Source organism: Peromyscus californicus, unplaced genomic scaffold (assembly GCF_007827085.1).
Source record: "Peromyscus californicus insignis strain IS unplaced genomic scaffold, ASM782708v3 Scaffold_15__1_contigs__length_86483966, whole genome shotgun sequence".
Taxonomy (NCBI): Eukaryota; Metazoa; Chordata; class Mammalia; order Rodentia; family Cricetidae; genus Peromyscus; species Peromyscus californicus.
In genome coordinates this window covers 83,027,610-83,049,161 of record NW_026294447.1, presented here as the reverse complement: position 1 = coordinate 83,049,161, position 21,552 = coordinate 83,027,610, and the positions used below count along the sequence as shown (strand labels likewise).

Genomic DNA, 21,552 nt, shown 5'->3' with positions numbered 1-21,552 from the left:
TAAAACAAGCCGGACAGTAGTGGTACACACTTTTAATCCCAGCACTCCAGCACTCAGGAGGCAGAGGCAGGAGAATCTCTTGTGTTCAAGGCTAGCCTGGTCTACAGAGTGAGATCCAGGACAGCCAGGGCTACACAACACAGTGAAACCCTGTCTCAAAAAACAAACAAACAAAAGACTGAAAACATTTGAGTTGAGATCATGTACGTTACAAATACACACATTAATTTTAACGTGTTTTGAGAATTACCAATATGTAACAAGAGTAGGCACATGTAGTTGGAAAAATGGAACCAAGACTTGCTGTGGTCATGAACCTTCATTTTGTAAATAGGAAAAGGCTACGGTATCTAGTGCAAGAAAACAAAGGTATTTTGTTTCAAATCTAAGTAGAATAGGGCATGTGGTACCATTTAAAAAGCATTCAGAACCCTGAGGCTGTTGGATGGCCTTAGTTCTGTGGTCATTAACGGAGGACCCTAGCGGATTGGATTCCTATTACACTCTTGAATCACACGCAAGTCTGCCAATCTTAGAGATCCTAGGTTTCCAAAATGGATTAGCTTTGAGGCTCCCAGAGCAGGAACGCCTGGTCACCAAGGCAACCACGTGCTTGCGTCTGGGCGGGGCCCGGGTGAGAGTTCAGAGGCGGTGCTTAGGCGGGTCATCAAGGATCCTGAGCGTCAGTTGGGTCCCGGCGAAGCCCACTGCTCGAAGCCCGCCCGGCCCCGGCCCGGAGGAAACAACGCCCACCCGGCAGAGTCATGGCGACGGGGGCGGGGCGAGACGCGCAGCCCCGCCTCCGAGCGCGCGTGCGCACTGCCCCCTGGGAGGCGCGAGCGCAGTTGATGTTAGCCATGGAAACGCGAGCGGTCCTGGAGGCCCTGGGTCCGCTGCTGGCGTCGCCGCATCCATCGTGGGGCGGGAGCTCCCAACCGACCTCCCCAGGGGCGATGTGGTCCCGGGACGCCCTCGCGTCGCCTTTGCCCTCGGATGACTCCAGGTAATGTCCGTCCCAGAAACACCCGGACTTCGTTGCTGCCTTAGTTTCCACGCCTGGGTACTTACTACCCGCTTCTTTCGGCTTTTATTAACCAACAACAAACGTCTTCCGTTCTCCGTTAGAAAGCTTTTAAATGCAATGATTTCTCTTTCTAACGTACAGGGTGAACTGAACTGATGGAGGTAGTGATCCAGTGTGGCTTTTAACTTGACTGAGAGTGTTTTGCAGCCCGTGGAGTCGCGTTTTCTTTCCGAGAGGCCTTTGTGAATTGGAGAGCGGCTCTTTGGCCCTGATGAGGGATGAGCATGTTACCCTAGTCAAGTTCAAGGTCTATGCCCCTTAGGTGGAGTTCCCTATTTCTTGGTTTTCTCCATCTCAAGCTCTCCTCCCCCAAATATGTTCATTCTTGGCTGCCTGGATACACATAGCTCGCTTCCCAGGTTTTCTGTCTCCATGTAATCTTTTGCATGTCAAAGAATTTATTTATTTAGGTGCATTCCATTCCCGTTTGGTTTTTTTTAGGCCTCCGAATTATCTACTCTGTGCCTCTCATTACTCATTTTTTCGCTGTTGTTTTGTTTCATTAAGTTCCTGCATTTAGAAAGAACATTCATATTTCTGTCAGCTTCCATCTTGCCCATTCACCCATCATTTCTCACAGCATCCAGTTCAGATATTGCCATTTTACCAATTTAACAGTTTGGGGCCCATGCTGTCTACAAGTTTTACCTTTCCTACCTAAAGAGATGCCTGTTGGTTATTAACTGCTGTGGAAATGTTGGGCAGGGAACCTTTTCGTGTTCCTCTATAGGAGCTTTCTTGAGATACAACTCTTTTTTTTTTAAGATTTATTTATTTATTATGTATACAGAAGAGGGCACCAGATCTCACTACAGATGGTTGTGAGCCACCATGTGGGTGCTGGGAATTGAACTCAGGACCTCTGGAAGAGCAGGCAGTGCTCTTAACCTCTGAGTCATCTCTCCAGCCCAAGATACAACTCTTATCTGCAAGTGTACAGTTCATTGGTTTCAAGTATATGGACAGAATTGCACAACTATCACTACAGTCAATTTTGGAACAATTTGATTACCTCCCAAAAAACCTGTATGTTTTTAGCTATTTTTCTCACCTTTCCCCAATATTCCTGCCCACAACAGTTCTAGGCAACCACTAATCTATTTTTTGTCTCTCCAGATTTATTCTACAGAACCTTAAAATACGCAATTTGAATGCATGCATCTAGCTTCTTTCACCTTAGAGGAATGTGCTCAAGCTCACCCATGTCAGAGCTTCATTATTGTTTGTTACTTTATAAAAGTCTGTTATGCAGATGTGCTTTATTTATCCATTTAGTCATTGATAGACATTGAGTTTTTCCCCTTTTTTGACAGTAATAATATGCTGTGGACATTTTGTACAGATTTTTGTGTAGACATGTTTTCATTTCTCTTGAATTTAATACCTGGTAATGGACTAGTGGGTCATATGCTCATTCTCTTGTTTAGACTGTTGAGAAACTGCCAGATTTTCCCAAGGCATTACACCCCTTTACATCCCCACCAGACGTGTTTGAAGGTTTTAAATTAACCTCATCAGTACTTGTTTTTGTCTTTCATTTTTATTTTAGCCAGTCAAGGGAGCTGAAAGTATCTCGTGGTCGGTTTGGTTTCCATTTCCTTCATCCTTAGTTCCTCTGGCCCATCACCCGGAAATTGTCAGTTCTTATCCTTAGTTCCTCTGGCCCATCACCCGGACATTGTCAGTTCTTATCCTTAGTTCCTCTGGCCCATCACCCGGACATTGTCAGTTCTTATCCTTAGTTCATCTTTTAAAACCCAAGTTGTACTTTCATCATTGAAGTGGGAGAATTCATTATGTATTCTAATACAAATCTCTAAATACAGCCTTGTACTGTTGTGTAGAATGTTTCACTTCCCTGCTGGTGAGGACTCTTGAAAACTCTTTCATGCTAGCTTAGGTATCAGATTTTACATTTTTACACTTGGTATAAAACTTCACTTTTGTTTGACAATAAATTGGTATGGTTCAAAAGCCTTCTTTGCCACTTTGTATCTTACTTGTCGATATTGTTGGTTCTTGCTTTTTTTGTTTGTTTGTTTTTGTTTTGTTTTGTTTTGTTTTGTTTTGTTTTGTTTTTCGAGACAGGGTTTCTCTGTGTAGCTTTGGGCCTTTCCTGGAACTCGCTTTGGAGACCAGGCTGGCCTCGAACTCACAGAGATCCGCCTGGCTCTGCCTCCCGAGTGCTGGGATTAAAGGCGTGCACCACCACCGGTTCTCGCTTTTTAGTACAGTTATTTCTAGTGATTTATATGAGTGTCAGGCTTGACTCTGATGATACCTTATTATGAAAGAAAACATTGTCAAACCAACTGAATTTATTCGAGGTAGTGAGAAATGAGAGGGTGGTCAGAATCTTTAGCCATTTCTTTCCATTTTTAGTTTCCGTGAGTAGTAGATGCTGGCTTCATTTTATGTCCACATGACACGGGCTAGAGTCATCAGAGAGGAGGGAACCCCAAATGCCTCTGTAAGGCTGGGCTCTGGACAGACCTGGAGAGCTTTTTGTCCAACTCAAGTGATTGAATGAGGGGAGGCCTGTTGGGGGATATCCACCAGAGAAGACTGTTTGGACATGGGTTTAAGCCAATAGCCAGCCGGTAACTACAACCTTTCTCAGGGTGAGCTTTTAAGTACAAAATCCATGTCCTGAGTTGACGTACTTCAGTTAACTAGAAGAGTTAGCCAAAAGCAGAACTACAGAAGCCAAAAAGCAAGGTACTAACCTTGCTTTACGTTTGGAGACTTTCCCAGAACTATGGACTTTGATGGATCAGGCCTTTGTTTTAGTTTTGGCAGGTGGTGCTGTCCACCTTCTGAGTTTTACAGCCTGAATGGTCCTTTCATCATGGAGTCAGTTGTGCTAAGGTCTGGGGGCCTGCTGATGTCTGCATCCCTGTTACAGGCACAACTCTGCATCAGTTCCTGCCTCCAGGTTCCTGCCTGTTTGAGTTCCTGACCTGAGTTCCTTCCATGATAAACAGTGATATAGAGGTATAAACCAAATAAACCCTTTCCTCCCCAGATTGCTTTGGTCATGTTTCATCCCCGCAATAGCAACCCTAACCAAGACAGCTGTTAATTTGTATTCTGGTGTTGTACATTGGGAAAAGTGAAACAGAACGGATAACTCATTGTACTGCTTGTGAGGCATTGCCGATTTGAACTGTCTGGTCTCCCTCTCTAACCATAAAAAGGTTTTCTTTCTCCCTTGAGGGAGGGGATGGAGTACTCAGGGTTAAACCTAAGGCTTCCTACATGCTTAGTAAGTGCTCTGCAACTGAGCCCTGTTCCCAGACCTCTTTTTTACTTTTCAGAAATTTGAAACAAGCTTTCAATATTACCCAGGCTGGCCTTGAACCTGAGATCTTCATGCATTAGCCTCCTGAGTAACAGAAATTAGAGGTCTATGCTACTTGGTTTACAGTTATTTTTACAGACCACACCTATGGATTTACTGGGGGAAAAAGCCCACCTCTTCAAAGACCTTACTAAAGTCTTAATAAATGTCGTTTTATAGATTCAAGGAGATATGATTACTCTGCAGGTGCTCCAACCAATTTTCTTTCTGTGGTGGATGGAGGAGGAAGCCACATGTGCTCTGTGGGCCACAGCATGCAATATATGTGTGTGTGTTATACTTCCGCATCAAATGTCTTTTAAAGGCTCTTCAAGAATGTGCTGTTTGTTCATGATGTGGCATTCAGTTAAGATCCCTAGAGTATGTACAGAATTAGAATGGCAGCTGGCATTGTATCTCTGGATTCCAGCTGGTGCATTCAGCAGTTTACACTTAACTATCTCCAAAACAAACTGACTCTCCACATCTGTATACTTCTGGAACTGTTGTAGTGGTAACAAGTGACTTTTATCTAAGAAACGGAGAATTGAGTTTTCATAGTTTTTGAGTACAGTGGTATGGACCATTTTATTTCTGTACTGGTCATAAAGTATTTGTTTTGAAAATCAGTTAAGTGCAGTGATACTTGAAAAAGTAAAACTTTTGTATAGATGTACCACATTTTCTTAATCCATTCTTCAGTTGATGGGCATCTAGGTTGTTTCCAGGTTCTGGCTATTACGAATAATGCTGCTATGAACATAGTTGAGCATATATCTTTGTGGTGTGATTGAGCATTCCTTGGGTATATGCCCAAGAGTGGTATGGCTGGGTCTTGAGGTAGATCGATTCCCAATTTTCTGAGAAACTGCCATACTGATTTCCACAGTGGTTGTACAAGTTTGCACTCCCACCAACAGTGGAGGAGTGTTCCCTTTGCTTCTCATCCTCTCCAACATAGACTGTCATTAGTGTTTTTGATCCTAGCCATTCTGACAGGTGTAAGGTGGTATCTCAGTGTCGTTTTGATTTGCATTTCTCTGATGACTAAGGATGTTGAGCATGTCCTTAAATGTCTTTCAGCCATTTGAGATTCTTCTTTTGAGAATTCTCTGTTTAGCTCCTTAGCCCATTTTTTAATTGGATTGTTCAGTATTTTGCTGTCTAGTTTCTTGAGTTCTTTATATACTGTGGAGATCAGTCCTCTGTCAGATGTGGGGTTGGCGAAGGTCTTTTCCCATTCTGTAGGCTGTCGTTTTGTCTTATTGACCATGTCCTTTGCCCTACAAAAGCTTCTCAGTTTCAAGAGGTCCCATTTATTAATTGTTGTTTTCAGTATCTGTGCTGCTGGTGTTATATTTAGGAAGTGGTCTCCTGTGCCAATGCGTTCAAGAGTACTTCCTACTTTATCTTTTATCAAGTTCAGTGTAACTGGATTTATGTTGAGGTCTTTGATCCACTTGGACTTGAGTTTTGTGCACGGTGACAGATATGGATCTATTTGTAATCTTCTACATGTTGACATCCAGTTATGCCAGAACCATTTGTTGAAGATACTTTCTCTTTTCCATTGTATAGTTGTGGCTTCTTTGTCAAAAATCAGGTGTTCATATGTGTGTGGATTAATGTCAGCAGAGAAAAACAATGACAGCATGAAATTTGCAGGCAAATGGATGGAACTAGAAAATATCATCCTGAGTGAGGTAATCCAAACCCAGAAGGACAAACATGGTATGTACTCACTCATAAGTGGATACTAGCTATAAAGCAAAGAACAATCAGACTGCAACCCACAGAACCAGGGAGGCTACCTAGCAGGGGGGACCCTAGGATGACTGTGGCTTATAATAAGTTTTGGTTTTACTCAATCATTGGGCAAGCTTCAGTCAAACATTTCACTATTAGGATAAGAATTTGTACTGTATCAAGCTGATAATAGAAAAAACAAAATAATTTTTAAAAAAAGAAAGAAAAAGTAAAACTTTTGTATATTTTTCTTTTTTTTTTTTTTTTTTTTTTTTTTTTTTTTTTTTTTTTGGTTTTTCGAGACAGGGTTTCTCTGTGTAGCTTTGTGCCTTTCCTGGGACTCACTTGGTAGCCCAGGCTGGCCTCGAACTCACAGAGATCCGCCTGGCTCTGCCTCCCGAGTGCTGGGATTAAAGGCGTGCGCCACCACCGCCCGGCTTATTTTTCAAATTTTGTAAAATATATTGTAGGAGCATGGATGAGTATGTTGTATTCATAGAATAATAATATGACACATTAAAAAAAATAAACCTAAATAAAATCCAGACATTTGCCAAAAGTGAAATTTAGGGATTTCTTTCTTCTGGCCTTAGAGAAATGTATATAGATGTGCACATACATCTATTTAAACTACTACTTTTTGTTGTGTTTTCTCTGTTTCAGGGGATTTTTGTCACTATCATATGATTGATGAGCTGTAGTTTTGGTAACTAAGAGTTTCCTCCCAGCAGATTGCCAGTTTGTACCATTTCTTACCCCTGTGGGAATTTTGTGACTCAGATTCCAAATACAGCATCCTCTCAGAGTCTGTTTGGTTGGCTCAGTTTCAGAGTAGCATATGAGGAGAGCATATGGCCCAACTCAGTGTTGTGGTGCGGTCTTCATCACGGCTTTTATTTCCTCAGGCTGGAGCTATTTTCGTTTGAGCGTGCTAGAGGTGGAGACCATATAAATGTCATCTGTCCTTCCAGGGACCAACAGTCCTTCAGAAGCATATGCTGGGTTTTTAGGGAATGAGTTTAGTTGTTCTGATTATATTTATGAATAATCCAGGTTAGCATTTAGAATATTTCTCCACATAAATGTAATTGTGGTACCTCAAAATATATTTTAAATTCTTAAATCTTTTTAAGCTTCTATGGTCTAGAATGAAAATTAGAAGTTAATGGACCTGCTTATTATATCCTTTCTGCCATAGTGATCATTAGTGAATTGTTAGGAAATAGCAGTTTTAAAAATATTCACAATATTATTTAAAAATATGTATGATTTCAATCAGCATTATGTCTGACATTCTGCCTATCAGATTTCATAATGTTTCTTTGTGTCCATCTGCATGACATTTCTCCTTTACTGGTTTCTCAGTGTGAAGTCTGCACTGACCCTGGTGAGGAGATTAAACTATAATATAGTACAAGGAAGGAATTCAAATTGGATTTCTTTCTAGCATATTACTCCTGACACTTCCTTGCCCACAAGAGAAAACTAGCTGTGTAATCCCCATCACATCCAATCCTGTTCCTTTGTTATTTTGGGATAACCTTCCTAGGCAGAGTCTTCCCTGAGCCAAAAATATTGTCAATAACAACCATAACTTATTTATTATTCCATAATAAAGATAAGTGGAGATGCCTTCCATCTTCCAAAACAGGGAACAAGCAGTTTATGGATTTAATATTTTGATTGGAACAAAATACAATGTGAGAAAGCTCAAAAAATGGTGACTCTGAATTCCTCCCTTAAAATAGGAAGGCATCTTGGTTTTCAACTTGACCCATCTTACTTAAGCTATTCCATTAACATACTGCATGCTTCTGTATACCGAGGTGTTCTGTTGAGTTTGAGGAATCAAATGAATCTCCAGATTGGGCCCCTCGCCACAGATAACAAGTAAAGAAGAGAAATACATATGTGCAGATAATGCGTGAAAAGCTGAACAGTGTGAGAGCCTACTCCGAGCTGGTGGATGTTCGGAGTGGTGTAGAACCAGCTGTTTTAGGTGCAGAGAGAAGGGAGACACAGTTCAGCCAGAGTGCTTACCAGGAGTTTAGAAATGATTATACTGAGTCATGAAAGTTGACTAAAATTACTGACTAGAGAAAGGGAAAGAGAAGATCGTAGGCAAAGGGTGTGAGAAGAGGCATCTAGGAGGAAACGCACAGGATGTGTTCCCAGGACGTGGCATTGAGAGCTTGGAGGACATTTAGTAATTTGAAGAACTACCAACTGTTATAAAAAATAGTATCCTTACCAACCTTTTAACACATATGCAATATATATCCAGTCTTCTAATACACAAGTATGTATACTTTTAATACAGATGCCATCAACAATTTATTAATTTTATTCTTTGGCATTTCATAAGTGTCTTTCCATGTTTCTCTATCGACAATCTAGTATTCTAAAAGGTTCAGAACTTCTAGAAGGAAAATGAATGTGGTTAGTACCATAAATAATCAGCTTTATATGGTGTCACTTTTCTGTCTCCCTTTCTCTTATTTTGTTTTCTGACTTCTCTCATGGAGCAAGAGGAGAGTTTTCTTAACTCCATGGAAAAAACTTAGGTACTTCAGACTTTAAAATCCTGACCATCCAGTGAAGCTCATTGTCTTGACCAGTGGCATCTACCATAGATAACTCATACTGGCATGTTTACCCCTGTCTGCAGGAGTGTGGCCTTCTGACCCTGTGACACTCGGAGACTATTTCAGACCAGCAAGCTTCACATCACTGAGGCAGATAAGGTTTTACAGAGGGAAAGGTGCAAAAAGAACCTTCGAGTATTAAAATCCCTGTCTTAGTCAGTGTTCTGTTGCTGTGAATAGATGCCGTGATCACACTCTCATAAAGGAAAACATTTCATTGGGGTGGCTCACTTACCGTTCAGAGGTTTAGTCCATTATCATCATGGTGGGTAGCATGACCGCTTGCGGGCAGACATGGTGTTTGAGAGGAACTGAGTATTGTGGCAGGCAGCAGGAAGAGAGAGTGCCACTGAGCCTGGCTTGGCTATCTGAAACTTCAAAGCCCACTCCCAGTGACACACCACCTTCAACAAGGCTACACCTCCTAATAGTGCCATTCCCTGTGGGCCTCTGGGGGCCATTTTCATTCAAACCACCACATTCTACTCTGGCCCCCACAGCCATATCATAGTCCAACTTCAAAAATCCCCATAGTCTATCACAGTATCAGGACTGTTTAAAAATCCCAAGTTCAAAGCCTCTGAGACTCACGCAGTCTTTTAACTATAATCCCCAGTAAAGTCAAAATGAAAAAGCAGATCACATACGTCCAACATATAATGGCACAGGATATGCATTACCATTACAAAAGGGAGGAAAGGGAACATAATGAGGAAATACTGGACTAAAACAAGACCAGAAACCAGCTGGGCAAACTCCAAACTCTACATCTCCGTATCTGAAGTCGACATGCTCCTCAGATCTCCCGCTCCTTTCAGCCTTGTTGACTGCAGCACCCTTCTTTCTCATGGGCTGGTTCCACTCCATTAGCAGCTTTCCTTGACAGCTATCCCACAACTCTAGTGGCATCGCCAACATCTTGGGGTCTCCAAGGCAATCCAGGCTTCACCTTCACAGCTTCATGCAATGGCTTCTCTGGGCCTCCATGCAGGGACACCCCTGACACATGCCTGGCCTTACCCCATTTCTTGTATCCTTGATTCTAAAGCCAGAACAACGTGGCTGAATTTGCCAAAATCTGCTTACTGGGGCTGGACCATGTTCCCCTTATTCAAATACATTTTCACCAGCTTTCTCTTTTCACTGGTTTCCTTCACTGCCTAAGCTTGGCTGTCCTGAAACTCGCTCTGTTGGACCAGGCTGGTCTCAAACTCAGAGATCCACCAGCCTTTGCCTTTGAGTGCTGGGATTAAAGGTGTGCACCACCATGCCCAGCCCTAAGCTTTCCTTTAATTCCTTTTCACAAATTGAAAACTTAGCTGGGTGGGGTCTTGCTCAGAGGTCACCACTCCCTTTATTCCACTCAGAATCAGGTTTTCTTTGACCTGTTTACACTTCCTGGTGCTCCTTTTCTCCTCAGATTGCTTGTTTGCTTCCTTGCTCAGCTTGCTCCTTTTCATTGTAGATCTGCATAAGCGTGGCCGCTAAGAACCAAGCAACAGTCAATACTAGGCTGTCTGCAAGTCGCCTCTGCCAAAGCTGTTCATCCATAACTTTTCAATTTAGCCTCAGGCAGATTTTTTTGGACAAGGGCAGAAAGCAGCCAAAATATAACCAGAACAATCTCTAGACCACATATTAATATTCTTCTCCTCTGAAATCTCTTGACCAGGCCCCCACAGTTCAAATCATATTCACTGCTACTGTCTTCCATGCTCCTACTAGTAAGTCCCATTAAATCTCACTTAAAATGTCCAATCACTTTTCTAGTCGAAAGTCGCAAAGTGTTCTGTGGTGATGTTTTTTGTGTGATCTAACAAATAAAGCTTGCCTGAAGATCAGAGTGCGAGCTAAGTCACTAGTCAGCCATAGAGTCCAGGCAGTGGTGGCACACACTTTTAATCCCAGCACTTAGGAGGCAGAGGCAGACGGATCTCTGTGAGTTCAAGGCCACCCTGGGCTACACAAGATTGATCTAGTCTAAGAGAGAAAGAGCAGGCAGTAGTGGCTCACACCTTTGATCCCAGCACTTGGGAGGTTGAGACAGGAAGTGATATGGCTGTGCAGAGAAAGGATTATACGGTAGGAAGAGACAGGAACTTGGAGTCCTTTCAGGCTGAGGATTTCGTAAAGTAAGAACTCTAGCAGCTGGCTGCTCTGCTTCTCTGATCTTTCAGCTTTCATCCTGATATCTGACTCTGGGTTTTTAATTAAGACCAATTAGAATTCATGCTATAGTGTTCCATATTCCTCCAGGCAGAAACATGGTCAGGCCTATTACAGCAATACCCTAGTCCCTGATTTCAGTCTTAGTTAAGGTTTCTATTGGCTGTGAAGAGACATAATGACCACAGTAGTTCTTATAAAGGAAAACATTTAATTGGGGCTGGCTTACAGGTTCAGAAGTTTAATCCATTATCATCATGGTGGGAAGCATAGCGGCATACAGGCAGACATGGTGCTGGAGAGGAACTGAAAGTTATGTACCGGATCAGCAGGCAACAGGAAGAGAGAGTGACACTGGTTTGGCTTGAGCATCTGAAACCTCAAAGCCCATCCCCGTTGACATACTTCCTCCAATAAGGCCACATCTACTCCAACAAGGCCATTCCTTCTAATAGTGCTACTCCCTATGGGCCTATGGGGACATTTTCATTCAAACCACTGCAGTATCTTTCCTGCTCTGTTATCTTGTGAATGTACCAGGCTGCTACTTAAGTAAAAGCTGCACATAGTTCTATGCAGAACTAAGGACAGTTGACTGAAGGTGTAGGAACACAGATATTTGCAGTTTAAAGAGCATCTTAACTGTGTAGCAAACAGGTATTGCCTGCCACAGATTAGCCAGACTAGTTCAAAGGGCTATTTTAAGGTATTTAAGTTTTCTAAACTAACAGATGATCCACTGTGGTAATATTTTTCCAGCTAATCTTGTATCAGGCAACAGGTTTTGTTGTTGTTTGATTTTTATTTTTGTTTTACTTTCTGAATAAGGTATTGTGGAAAAGTAAATAGAATCCACTGTACTTGATACTTAAGACTCTTGTTTTATGATCTCTGAATAGAAATAACCTACACTTAAGGATATAAAGGATGCACAGGTTATTTCTGGCATATTCTAGAAACTGGCACTAGAAAGACTAAAACTTGAATTACGAAGTAGCTTGCCTGTGATAATATAGCTGTTAAAAATCAGCATCTATTTTGACTTCTTTTTCATCATAGTTTTTTCTTCTACTTTATCTTATGGGTTGTAGTTGTTGGTGATGAAAATGATGCTGAGACAAGTTCTCACGACTAGCCCTGGATGATCGCATTGGCCTTGAACTCAGAGATCCACCTGCCCCTGCCCCTGCCTCCTGAATCCTGGGATTAAAGGCCTGCCTCCCATCTACATTTGAGCTCCCAGTTTCTAGATAGGTTTTTATTGAAATGCTACTGATTTTATGTAATAAGATTTGACTTTTTAAAATATTTGAAAATCCTAAACTTATTATAATTGTTAAGTGATATACAGAACATTTAGTTGTTGTATTTTCTACTTTGTTTCCCAGAGAATAACAGAGAAATATCATTATTTAGACAGTAGTGATTGACAGCCTATACGTAGCCTATTTGGATAAATACTGTGCATTTTATAAAATAAAACCACTCACATTACTTTATATATTGTATTGTCTGTGGATGCTTTTATGGTATAGCAACATGATAGGATTGTTATAACAGAACTCAACAAGCTGACAGTATTTACTGTCTGGCCATTTAGAGACAGTTCGCTGACCCTGTAACAGAAGGAGAAGACTAACAGAAGAGCTCACTGGGAAATAGTAGGACTGCCAGCAAGTCTGAGTAGAGAGTACTTTCCTTTGGCCTTGGAATCTAAGCTGTGAGTTCAATCTAATGTCAACAATGATATGCTAGGTACATTAATAAAGAATATTTCTTCCCCCCACAAGACAGGGTTTCTCTCTGTAACCCTGGCTGTCCTGGAACTCGCTGTGTAGACCAGGCTGGTCTTGAACTCAGAGATTTACCTGCCTCTGCCTCCCAAGTGCTGGCCATCCTGCAGCCCAAGAATTTGATTTCTTAAGAAAATCAGTTAGCACCGGGCAGGTAGTGGCACATGCCTTTAATCCCAGCACTCAGGAGGCAGAGCCAGGCAGAACTTTGTGAGTTTGAAGCCAGCCTGGTCTACAGAGCGAGATCCGGGACAGGCACAAAGCTACACAGAGAAACCATGTCTCGAAAAACCAAAAAAGCAAGTCAGTTAGCATGATTATTTTGGGAAGAGGACAAACTTAGTACCAATTATATTGTGAAGGTTGAGTAGGAACCAAGGTTAGAAATCCTGCCTGTAAAGGGACTAAGGAAGTCAAGTAGAAATATGGACTGTGTTTCCTCCAGGTCTTCAGTGTCGTATTTTTGAATGGTGATTTGTTTTTTCTTTTTCACAGATACTGCTGGTTATGAAAAAGATGTGACTTATAGACCAGTCCTGAATGGGAAGTATGAGTCCAGATGTCCCTCTGCTAAATGATTACAAACAGGACTTCCTGCTGAAGCGCTTTCCACAGACTGTTCTTGGAGGCCCTCGACTCAAATTAGGCTATTGTGCCCCTCCTTACATATACGTTAATCAGATTGTCCTTTTCCTGATGCCATGGGCCTTAGGTGGAACAGGAACGCTTCTATATCAGCTGGACATCCTGAGAGACTACTCGGCGGCCGCTCTCTCAGGAGGACTGATGGTGATCACGGCGGCTGTCATCCAGTTAACCAGTGCGCACGCCAAGAGCAAGTCTGTGGTGGTCAAAAGGATGACAGCCCGGAACATCTTAGCAGAGGAAGATGAGCACGAGTTTACAAGTTGTGCTGGTGCTGAGACTGTCAGATTTCTGATTCCTGGCAAAAAATACGTGGCCAATACAGTTTTCCATTCTGTTCTTGCCGGGTTGGTGTGTAGTCTTGGAACATGGTATCTGCTCCCAAACAGAATTACCTTGCTGTATGGCAGCCCCGGGGCAACTGCTGCTCTTTTTGTCTTTGGGTGGCTAACCCTTTGCATAGCAGAATATTCACTAATTGTAAACACCGCCACAGAGACTGCCACATTTCAGACCCAGGATACCTACGAAATCACTCCGCTCCTGCGACCACTGTATATTTTTTTCTTTGTTTCTGTGGACCTTGCACACAGGTAAAAACTTAGAGAATACTTAATAACTTGCTTTGTTTCTAAGTGTACCTGGCAAGAGAACTTTTCTTAGTGTTTACAAGTGATGCATCAGTGAATTAAAAAGTCAGACCAAACCATTGGGATACTTAGGTTATTTTGATGATTAATCTTTTAGGAATGATCTCTATAAAATTTTCATATTATAAAGAAGTAGCTAAATCTTAATGAAGAATCAAAACATAACAACAATACTTTTTAAGATACATAATTTTGCTGGGTGGTGGTGGTGCATGCCTTTAATCCCAGCTCTTGAGGCAGAGGCAGATGGAGTTCGAAGTTCCGATCCAGGCTGGTCTACAGATCTAGGACAGCCCAGACTACACAGAGAAATTCTGTATCGAAAGATACATCGTTTTTTGATTGAGTCCTGTGTTTCACTTTAAATCAAGATGATTATTATTATTTTTTTAAATGTGATAACCTGAGAAAGAAGAGAAACTTTATATAAAGAGCAAATTTAATGAATAGAAAACTTATAATCTCTGTAATAACACCAAAATGTAGACAGAATGGTGGTTTTTAAATTAGTTCTAGAAGGAAAATGGAAACTATTTTGAAGCAGACAGTTTACAAAATTGCTTGATACCTTTTTGTTTGTCTTTTCTGAGTCCAGTTTCTGTTTCTGTAGATCAAAGCTTTCTCTACCAGCTTAGTGGACAGGTAGAAATGTACAGACATGTGATGGAGCAAGTATTTGTGTGTGAAAGCAATTCGTTTACTAAAGCCTTAAACTGTGTGGTGTCATTTCGTGATGGAGCCTTTGAAAGACGATGATGTCATGAACGTGGGCTTTGGTCTGGTAGAACTGGTACCTTTGAAAGATACATGGCAGGACTTGTGGGAGACAGCAGTAACTATCAGTAAGCCAGGAGAGGAGCCCTCACCACACCACGCCACTCTGGCACCCTGATTTTGGACTTCCAGCTCTTATGAGAAAACACATTTCTGTCGCCTAGGTTACCCAGTCTGTGATGTTTTGTTGTAGCTGCCCAAGCAGACAAAGGTAGTGGACGGTTGTTATAACAAATACCTAAATAGAAAATGGAGCTTACTTAACTGAGCAGTTGGTAAAAGCTGGGAGATTTGGGGTATGCAGGCTAGAAATTGAAACATTAAGGCTAATTCTGATGGGGTTGTAAATGGAAATGGAGTGCATATTCTTGGAAACCAGGAGAAAAGTAATCCTTTTTTATAAATTGGCAAAGAACTTGGCCTGTGTTTCATGGAAGGCAAAACTTTTAAGTGATATAGTATAGGGTATCTGAGAAAGGAAGTTTTGGAACAAATCTGAGAAGAAACAATATTCATCCTGACTGCTTACCTTAAAATGCAAAAGGAAAGAGGTAAAGAAAATGTTAATCAGGAAAAAAGAACTAGAACTTGAAATCTGGAAAATTCCCAATCTGTTTTATAACAGATTCTGATGCGAACACTAGGGTGAGGCTGCAGCGTCTCTTCGTCAGTCAGTACAGATTGTATCCCCAGAAGCGGCCAGTTTGAGTTAAAGGGATGGAAACGTGATAATAAAGTAAAAGAGAGCTTCACCCATTCTTTTTCCCTTTCACTGTTTGCTATTGAGAGTGTTTGTCCTAGCCTGTCTCACCGTCCACTGTGGAAAGTCCTCAACCTAATTCTTCAGGTTCACAATTGGAATAGAATGGATGGATTGTACCTTGAGCATCACCCATAGCTAAATGTAGGTGGTACATAGATAAGAATAGGCACATTTGGGGTGGTCATTTGGGTAATACCTAGATGAGGTTTTAGAATTAATGCTGGAAAAAAATTAAGACTTTGGGAACCACTGGGACACAAATGTATTTTTGTCTGTGAGAAGTGTGAGGTCTTAAAGAAACTCAGGACAAATGGCTCACTGGGGTGCCTCTCTAACAAATCTGAGCAGACACTGGCTGCAGACCTGTTACAGAGTCCTGGCTGGCATACCCTGCTTCCTACCCTAACCCTCCCCGGCCCCTGAGCTGCACCGCCCTTCACCCGGCCTCTCCTCCCTGTGTAAGTCAGCCACCTTGGCTACACGCCCTCGTGGTTCTCTCGGCTCTTGGCTCCTGGCTCCTGGTTCCCCTCTTGGCCTCCTCCTCTCTTCTCTCTTCCTCTCTCACTCTTCCACTTCCCCATCCTCCATAGACCATTCCAGATACCTCTGGCTGTTTATTCCCTCGTAACTACAATAAACCTTCTCTACCGCGGAACAGTCTTGGGCTGGTTTTCATCTTTCAAGAAGAGCCTACGTTGTGGGCTGGGCAGGTGTGCAATGTAGACTGAGTTGTGTGTTGCTCAACCCTGAGTGTAATGCAGTTAGGAGGAAGGCCTTTGAGGGTGACCAGGTCGGAACGTGCAACCTGATCTGATGGAATGAGGCCCCTTAGAAGAAGGGGCCCAGCAGAGCGGCTTCGTCTGCTGTGTGTGCAAGAGCGCTCATTCTCATTTCTGCTGTGGTCTTGGGCTTCCAGCATCCTCAACTCTCTCACCTTTTAGAATAGAAATTTCTACGACTTGAAGCCATCTAGTCTACTGTAGTGTAAGTTGTATTGTATTGTGTAAGTTGACATTGGAAAATACAAGGACAGTTTATGTGCTGAAATTGACCTCAGATGTCCTTAACTCTTATCTACATTTGTAGATCAGAGGACAATGTAAGACCTATGTAGTTCTTCATCTAATCAGATATTTAAGAGGAGCATAAATGGGAAGATTAGCTGGAGTCTGGTAGCATCATTTACTAACAAGTTACAATTAAATGCTTGGTTTTTAAAAGTTAGTTATAACGTTGAATGAATATATACAACCTTTTTAAAACCCCAAGGTTATAAGACTCAGAATTTTCAGAATGTATTTTTGTTGTTGTTTTGTTTTTGTTTTTTGAGACAGAGTCTCTCAAAGTAATCCTGGCTATTCTGGAACTTGCTATGTAGACCAGGCCGGCCTCTAATTCACAGAAATCTTTCTGCCTCTGATAAACCAGCCTGCCTTTATCTTAGGCTTGAAAGCCATTTTACAGTAAGGGCAAACTTGGTTCATTGCTCTCTGTGATTAAATCTGTTTTTCAAGGATTGGCCTCTGCCCTACATGTAATTTTAACTGCACGTGGTCTGTACTGCCTGTTCCAGGAAATGGCAACTCTCTAAACCTTCTGAAATAAAAGTTTTATGACCTTGTTATGCTCAGCTTCTGTGACCCCCACTTATTTGCCTGCCAAATCCCCTTTTTGGAAACTCCCTACTCCTGAGCTATAAAAAACTTGTCTTTCCCACACTCAATGCTGATCTCTTGAACCCCACCTTAGCCTGTGTGTATGAATAAAGCTTTTTAAAATTAATTTAGCCATATTGGTTTGGTGGCCTTTCTCTTCACATCTATGGGATTAACACCTCCTGAATCAGAATACAAATTTGTAAGTTACTATCCCACTATTAAATTTCTAAAGTTAGGCCGAGCAGTGGTGGCGAACGCCTCTAATCCCAGCACTCGGGAGGCAGAGGCAGGCAGATCTCTGAGTCCAAGGCCAGCCTGGTCTATAGAGCGAGCTCCAGGACAGGCTCCAAAACTACACGGAGAAACCCTGTCTTGGAAAAAAAAAATTTCTGAAGTCAGAAACTAATGCCTGCTGTAGTATATCTCTGCATTTTAAATAATCCTAAGTTATTTTGTTGCATTTTCTTAAAAACAGCATTATTCATTTATAAATAGAAGTGCATAAACTATTTCTTGCTAAATTCTTGTTGGATTTAATGTACTGCTTCAATGTTTAAAGGTTTCATAATTACAAAGGGTTTTTTAACTATAGACCAAAGCATGAGGCAAAGAAAGCCTCACACTTGTTTTTAAGGAATAAAATGGCAGTTTCAATATGGGAGAGTTAACCTTTCATTTTTAAAAAAGTGCCTTCGAGATGACAAAGACACAGAGTCTTTGATTAGTAGGTGTGAGGACACAGCTAGCTTGTGGATAAAGTGTGTGTGCTCTCCCACGCTGGACAGAAATACCAAACTGTTGCTTAGCTTTGTCTCTAAAGATAGTAAAGAAGACTGAAGAGACGTAACCCACAGTAACTTTTTCTCTCCCCACTCTGTGGAGTATGGTTGTGCTGTGAGAATGGTAAATAGCTTTCTATGGGTTTTAGAGTATGAAAAACAAGTGTTAAATCTACAGTACTCACCTTAGAGACTTGAGAGTTATCGGAAGAGATGCTATACATTTACAGCCTCTGAGCCGCGGTATGGGCATGTTTTATTTCCTGGCATGTGGATCTTCAGATACATAGAATTCAAAATATTTTTTTATAGTTGTTAATTTCAAAACCGTGTTTTCCTATTACCTGATTTTTTTTAATCCTAGGAAATTTCTGTTATGTTATCAGAAACATTAAGTATCTTCCCATATAAAGTAGTTAACTACAGTAACCATCTTTTGGAGGTCAATTTATATATGGAGCAAAATAATCTGTATTTGGTTAATTTAACTGTAGGTTTATATTTACTTATATAATATCCTTATATTTGTTTATAATATCTGGTAAGTACTGTTGCTAAGACATTGCTTATTAAGAAAAGTATTTCAAAATAGAACTTTATTTTGTAAAACATTTGCTGAGCCTGGTTATTCTCATGCAGTTCTGCTCGTGAGTATATTTTGAAGAGGAAGGTGGTTTTGAGAACGGACTAACCTGGTGTCCATTACCACCTGTAGGTTGTTATGTGTTGCTTAATTCTTTTTGTTCATTGGACATTTCTTCTCAGAATGGAGTATATTTTATTTCAAATTCTACCACTGGAAAGTATGTCCTCTAATTGAGCACCGCATATTGATCTTGAGCTCATTTGCTCCCTGCTTATGACAATTTGAAAGAAGGACAGAGAGTGTGAAGTAGCACGCTGACTGACGTAGGCCAGGCATGCCCATGAGCAAATATGTGCAGACCATTGTTATAGCCATAGTTAATGTATGCTTGTGTTCAGACTGTGGAAACTTAAAGCTGAAGTATGACAGTTGTGTTTTGATTCTCAACAGCTCAGGTATTCAAGTGCAATTCTGCTCTAAGTCTGAGTCTTGTTTTTTTTTTTTTCTCTTGAAAATCTCTAGTACTCCATTAGTACTGCTACCATTTTAGCCCCTTGACATAGTGTTTGATTAAGTTTATTCTGAAAAATTAACAGAAGGTTGAGAATGTTTTCCATTTTTATTCAACAATTTAAATCTGTTTTGTTATGTTTAACTCTAAATGTTTTACTGAGTATCAATATCTCCATTTAAAGAGGGGCTGCCCCTGCTCTGAGGAGACTGTATTATACAAATATGTCTTCAGCCCATAACATTGCTGGTCTAAAATAGAAGTGTACTGTTAATGCTAATTAAGTACCCAGTGACCTGTCCTATGCTATTATCTGTAGTGACTTCAAATCTGAGACCTACGAGGAGGACAGTGATGGAGAGAAGAGAAGAGAGGAGCTGCTAGTAAATGCATGTTGCTACAGCTTGGCTCCCCAGAGTTACTTACACTTGTAAAGTCTGAGAATCGTTGGTAGGATTTCAGCCAGTGTAGGTTTAGGGGGAGAATGTCCCAGCCTCATTTATTCAGTTTTTTAAATCCCTGCATTCGGTGTTGCAGATGGCTGTATTAGTTTCTCTCTTGGCATATTCGAATCCAGATATCTGTAAAGCTGGTGCACAAGTGAGGTCATTGCTGGTTTGGGACAGTGGGCAGAATACACACAGATATGGGAGTATGGCCTTTCCTGTAAGCTTGCTTTTTTGTGATATGTGCTATTTTGTAGATCTCTTTGGTACTTTGTATGATTTAAGTATTTTCTCTTATAGGTTTATTGTAAATATACCAGCTCTAGAGCAAGTGAATCAGATTCTGCACATCTTGTTTGTGTTACTGCCTTTCCTCTGGGCACTTGGGACTCTCCCCCCACCCGATGCCCTTTTCTTCTGGGCAGTGGAGCAGATTTTAGAGTTTGGTCTTGGAGGCTCATCCATGTCATCTCACCTACGGTAAGTTGTTTGGTTTCGAGTTTTGAAGGTCGATGGAACTTCTGTTTTTACTTTTTCATTCTCTCTCTAGTGTGGTGTGGGGGTAAGTGCTCATGTGCTGCCATGACACTTAGAGGAGTCTCGTTTTCCTCCTTCTGTCCTGTGGGCTCTCCAGATGGAACTCGGGTACCCACTGAGCCGTCCTGCTGGTCTTCAAGTAAATCTTCTGTCCTCTTTTCCCTACAGGTTATTGGCAATGTTCATCACTTCTGCTGGAACACCTGTCGTGTCCTACTTTATCCCCAGCACCATTGGTGTGGTGCTTTTCATGACTGGACTTGGATTCTTACTGAGTCTTAACCTAAGTGACCTGAGTTTGGTCTTCAGGCGCGGTGTGGCCAGGCCCAGAGTAGAAAGGGGTCCCAAGGCTTTCCCAGGCAACTGTGGACATCGGTTTGGGAGGAAGGAATGCCTTCTGTGCACCGTTGTGCTGGGTGTGGCTCTCCTAGAGGCAGGGCTGCTGCATCACCACGCCGGCGTCTCCCAGGTTTCCAGAAGCAACTCTCAGTCCATCTTGGGCTATGTTCTGATGGCGTTACTTTCAATGCTGTGGATACTGGGAGAAACTCAAAGCATCTACATCTTCGGAATTTTTCGAAACCCTTTTTATCCAAAGAATATACAAGCTGTGTCTGTATTCTCCGAAAAGCAGAAGAAGCTCCTGAAGATTGGGGTGGTCAGGTGGCTCTTGCTAACTATAGGTAGGCGGTTTCGATCTCCTGGCTCTTACAAATGGTAGTCAGGAAAGACCCCTCACATGTACGTTGTATACCTACTACTCTTCATATTTGAGTTTCGTTTTTGTTGTTACTCATTAGTTTTTCAGTTAATTGCTTAAGTGTACTCATGAAAGCTATTTACCAAGATAAACTGTGGCAGGAGAGGTTTCTGCAGAAATCCAATTCACCCCGATTTGTCTGTTTTGCTTCAGTGTCTCCTTTGGCTATGGTGGCCTTCCTTGCACTGGATAGCTCCTTACATGGGCTGCACTCTGTGACTGTCTCCATCGGATTCACCAGGGCTTTCAGAACGGTAATCCCAGTATGCATTGCACAGCCCTTCCTGTGGCGGAGTGTAATTGTGGTATTTATTCAACAGTTTGCTTAGATTATTGAATTCTACCTGATAAAAGTGGATACTTTATATACTGTAGGTGTGGCAGAACACAGAAAATGCTTTACTAGAGACTGTGATTGTGTGGGCAATCTACATGGTATCCCACACAGACTGCTGGTGGAACAGGAGCCTTAATACGGGCATGAGACTGTTATTGGTAAGTATGTTTTTAGCAGCTCTGTCGAGAGGTTTTTGGGTTTTTACAGACAATAAAACTCGCCCACTTGAAGGCTTTTTCATCAGTGCTGCATATTCAGAGCAGTGCGGCCATCACTGCCATCTAACATTTTCAACATTTCCAAATGTATGCACTAACAGCCGTTCCCCATCG

The 21,552-nt window shown here is 41.7% G+C and overlaps 1 protein-coding gene across 6 annotated transcripts in view; it reads left to right on the top strand.

Annotated features, from left to right (window-relative positions):
- Window positions 1–703: 703 nt before the first annotated feature.
- The window catches only part of Pcnx4 (pecanex 4), a 38,809-nt gene continuing 17,960 nt past the window's right edge, over window positions 704–21,552 (top strand). Inside the window, exons 1-8 of one of the 6 annotated variants that reach the window (XM_052739607.1) lie at window positions 704–1,003; window positions 3,990–4,078; window positions 12,582–12,701; window positions 13,270–14,012; window positions 19,887–20,066; window positions 20,292–20,806; window positions 21,037–21,137; window positions 21,259–21,378. In XM_052739607.1, the coding sequence (XP_052595567.1) occupies window positions 13,315–14,012; window positions 19,887–20,066; window positions 20,292–20,806; window positions 21,037–21,137; window positions 21,259–21,378 (1,614 nt within the window). In that variant the 5' untranslated portion in view covers window positions 704–1,003; window positions 3,990–4,078; window positions 12,582–12,701; window positions 13,270–13,314. Of the gene's footprint in view, window positions 1,004–3,989; window positions 4,079–12,581; window positions 12,702–13,269; window positions 14,013–19,886; window positions 20,067–20,291; window positions 20,807–21,036; window positions 21,189–21,258; window positions 21,379–21,552 lie in introns of all 6 variants that reach the window. The other 5 variants (XM_052739609.1, XM_052739608.1, XM_052739606.1 and 2 more) reach the window with 5 other exon arrangements.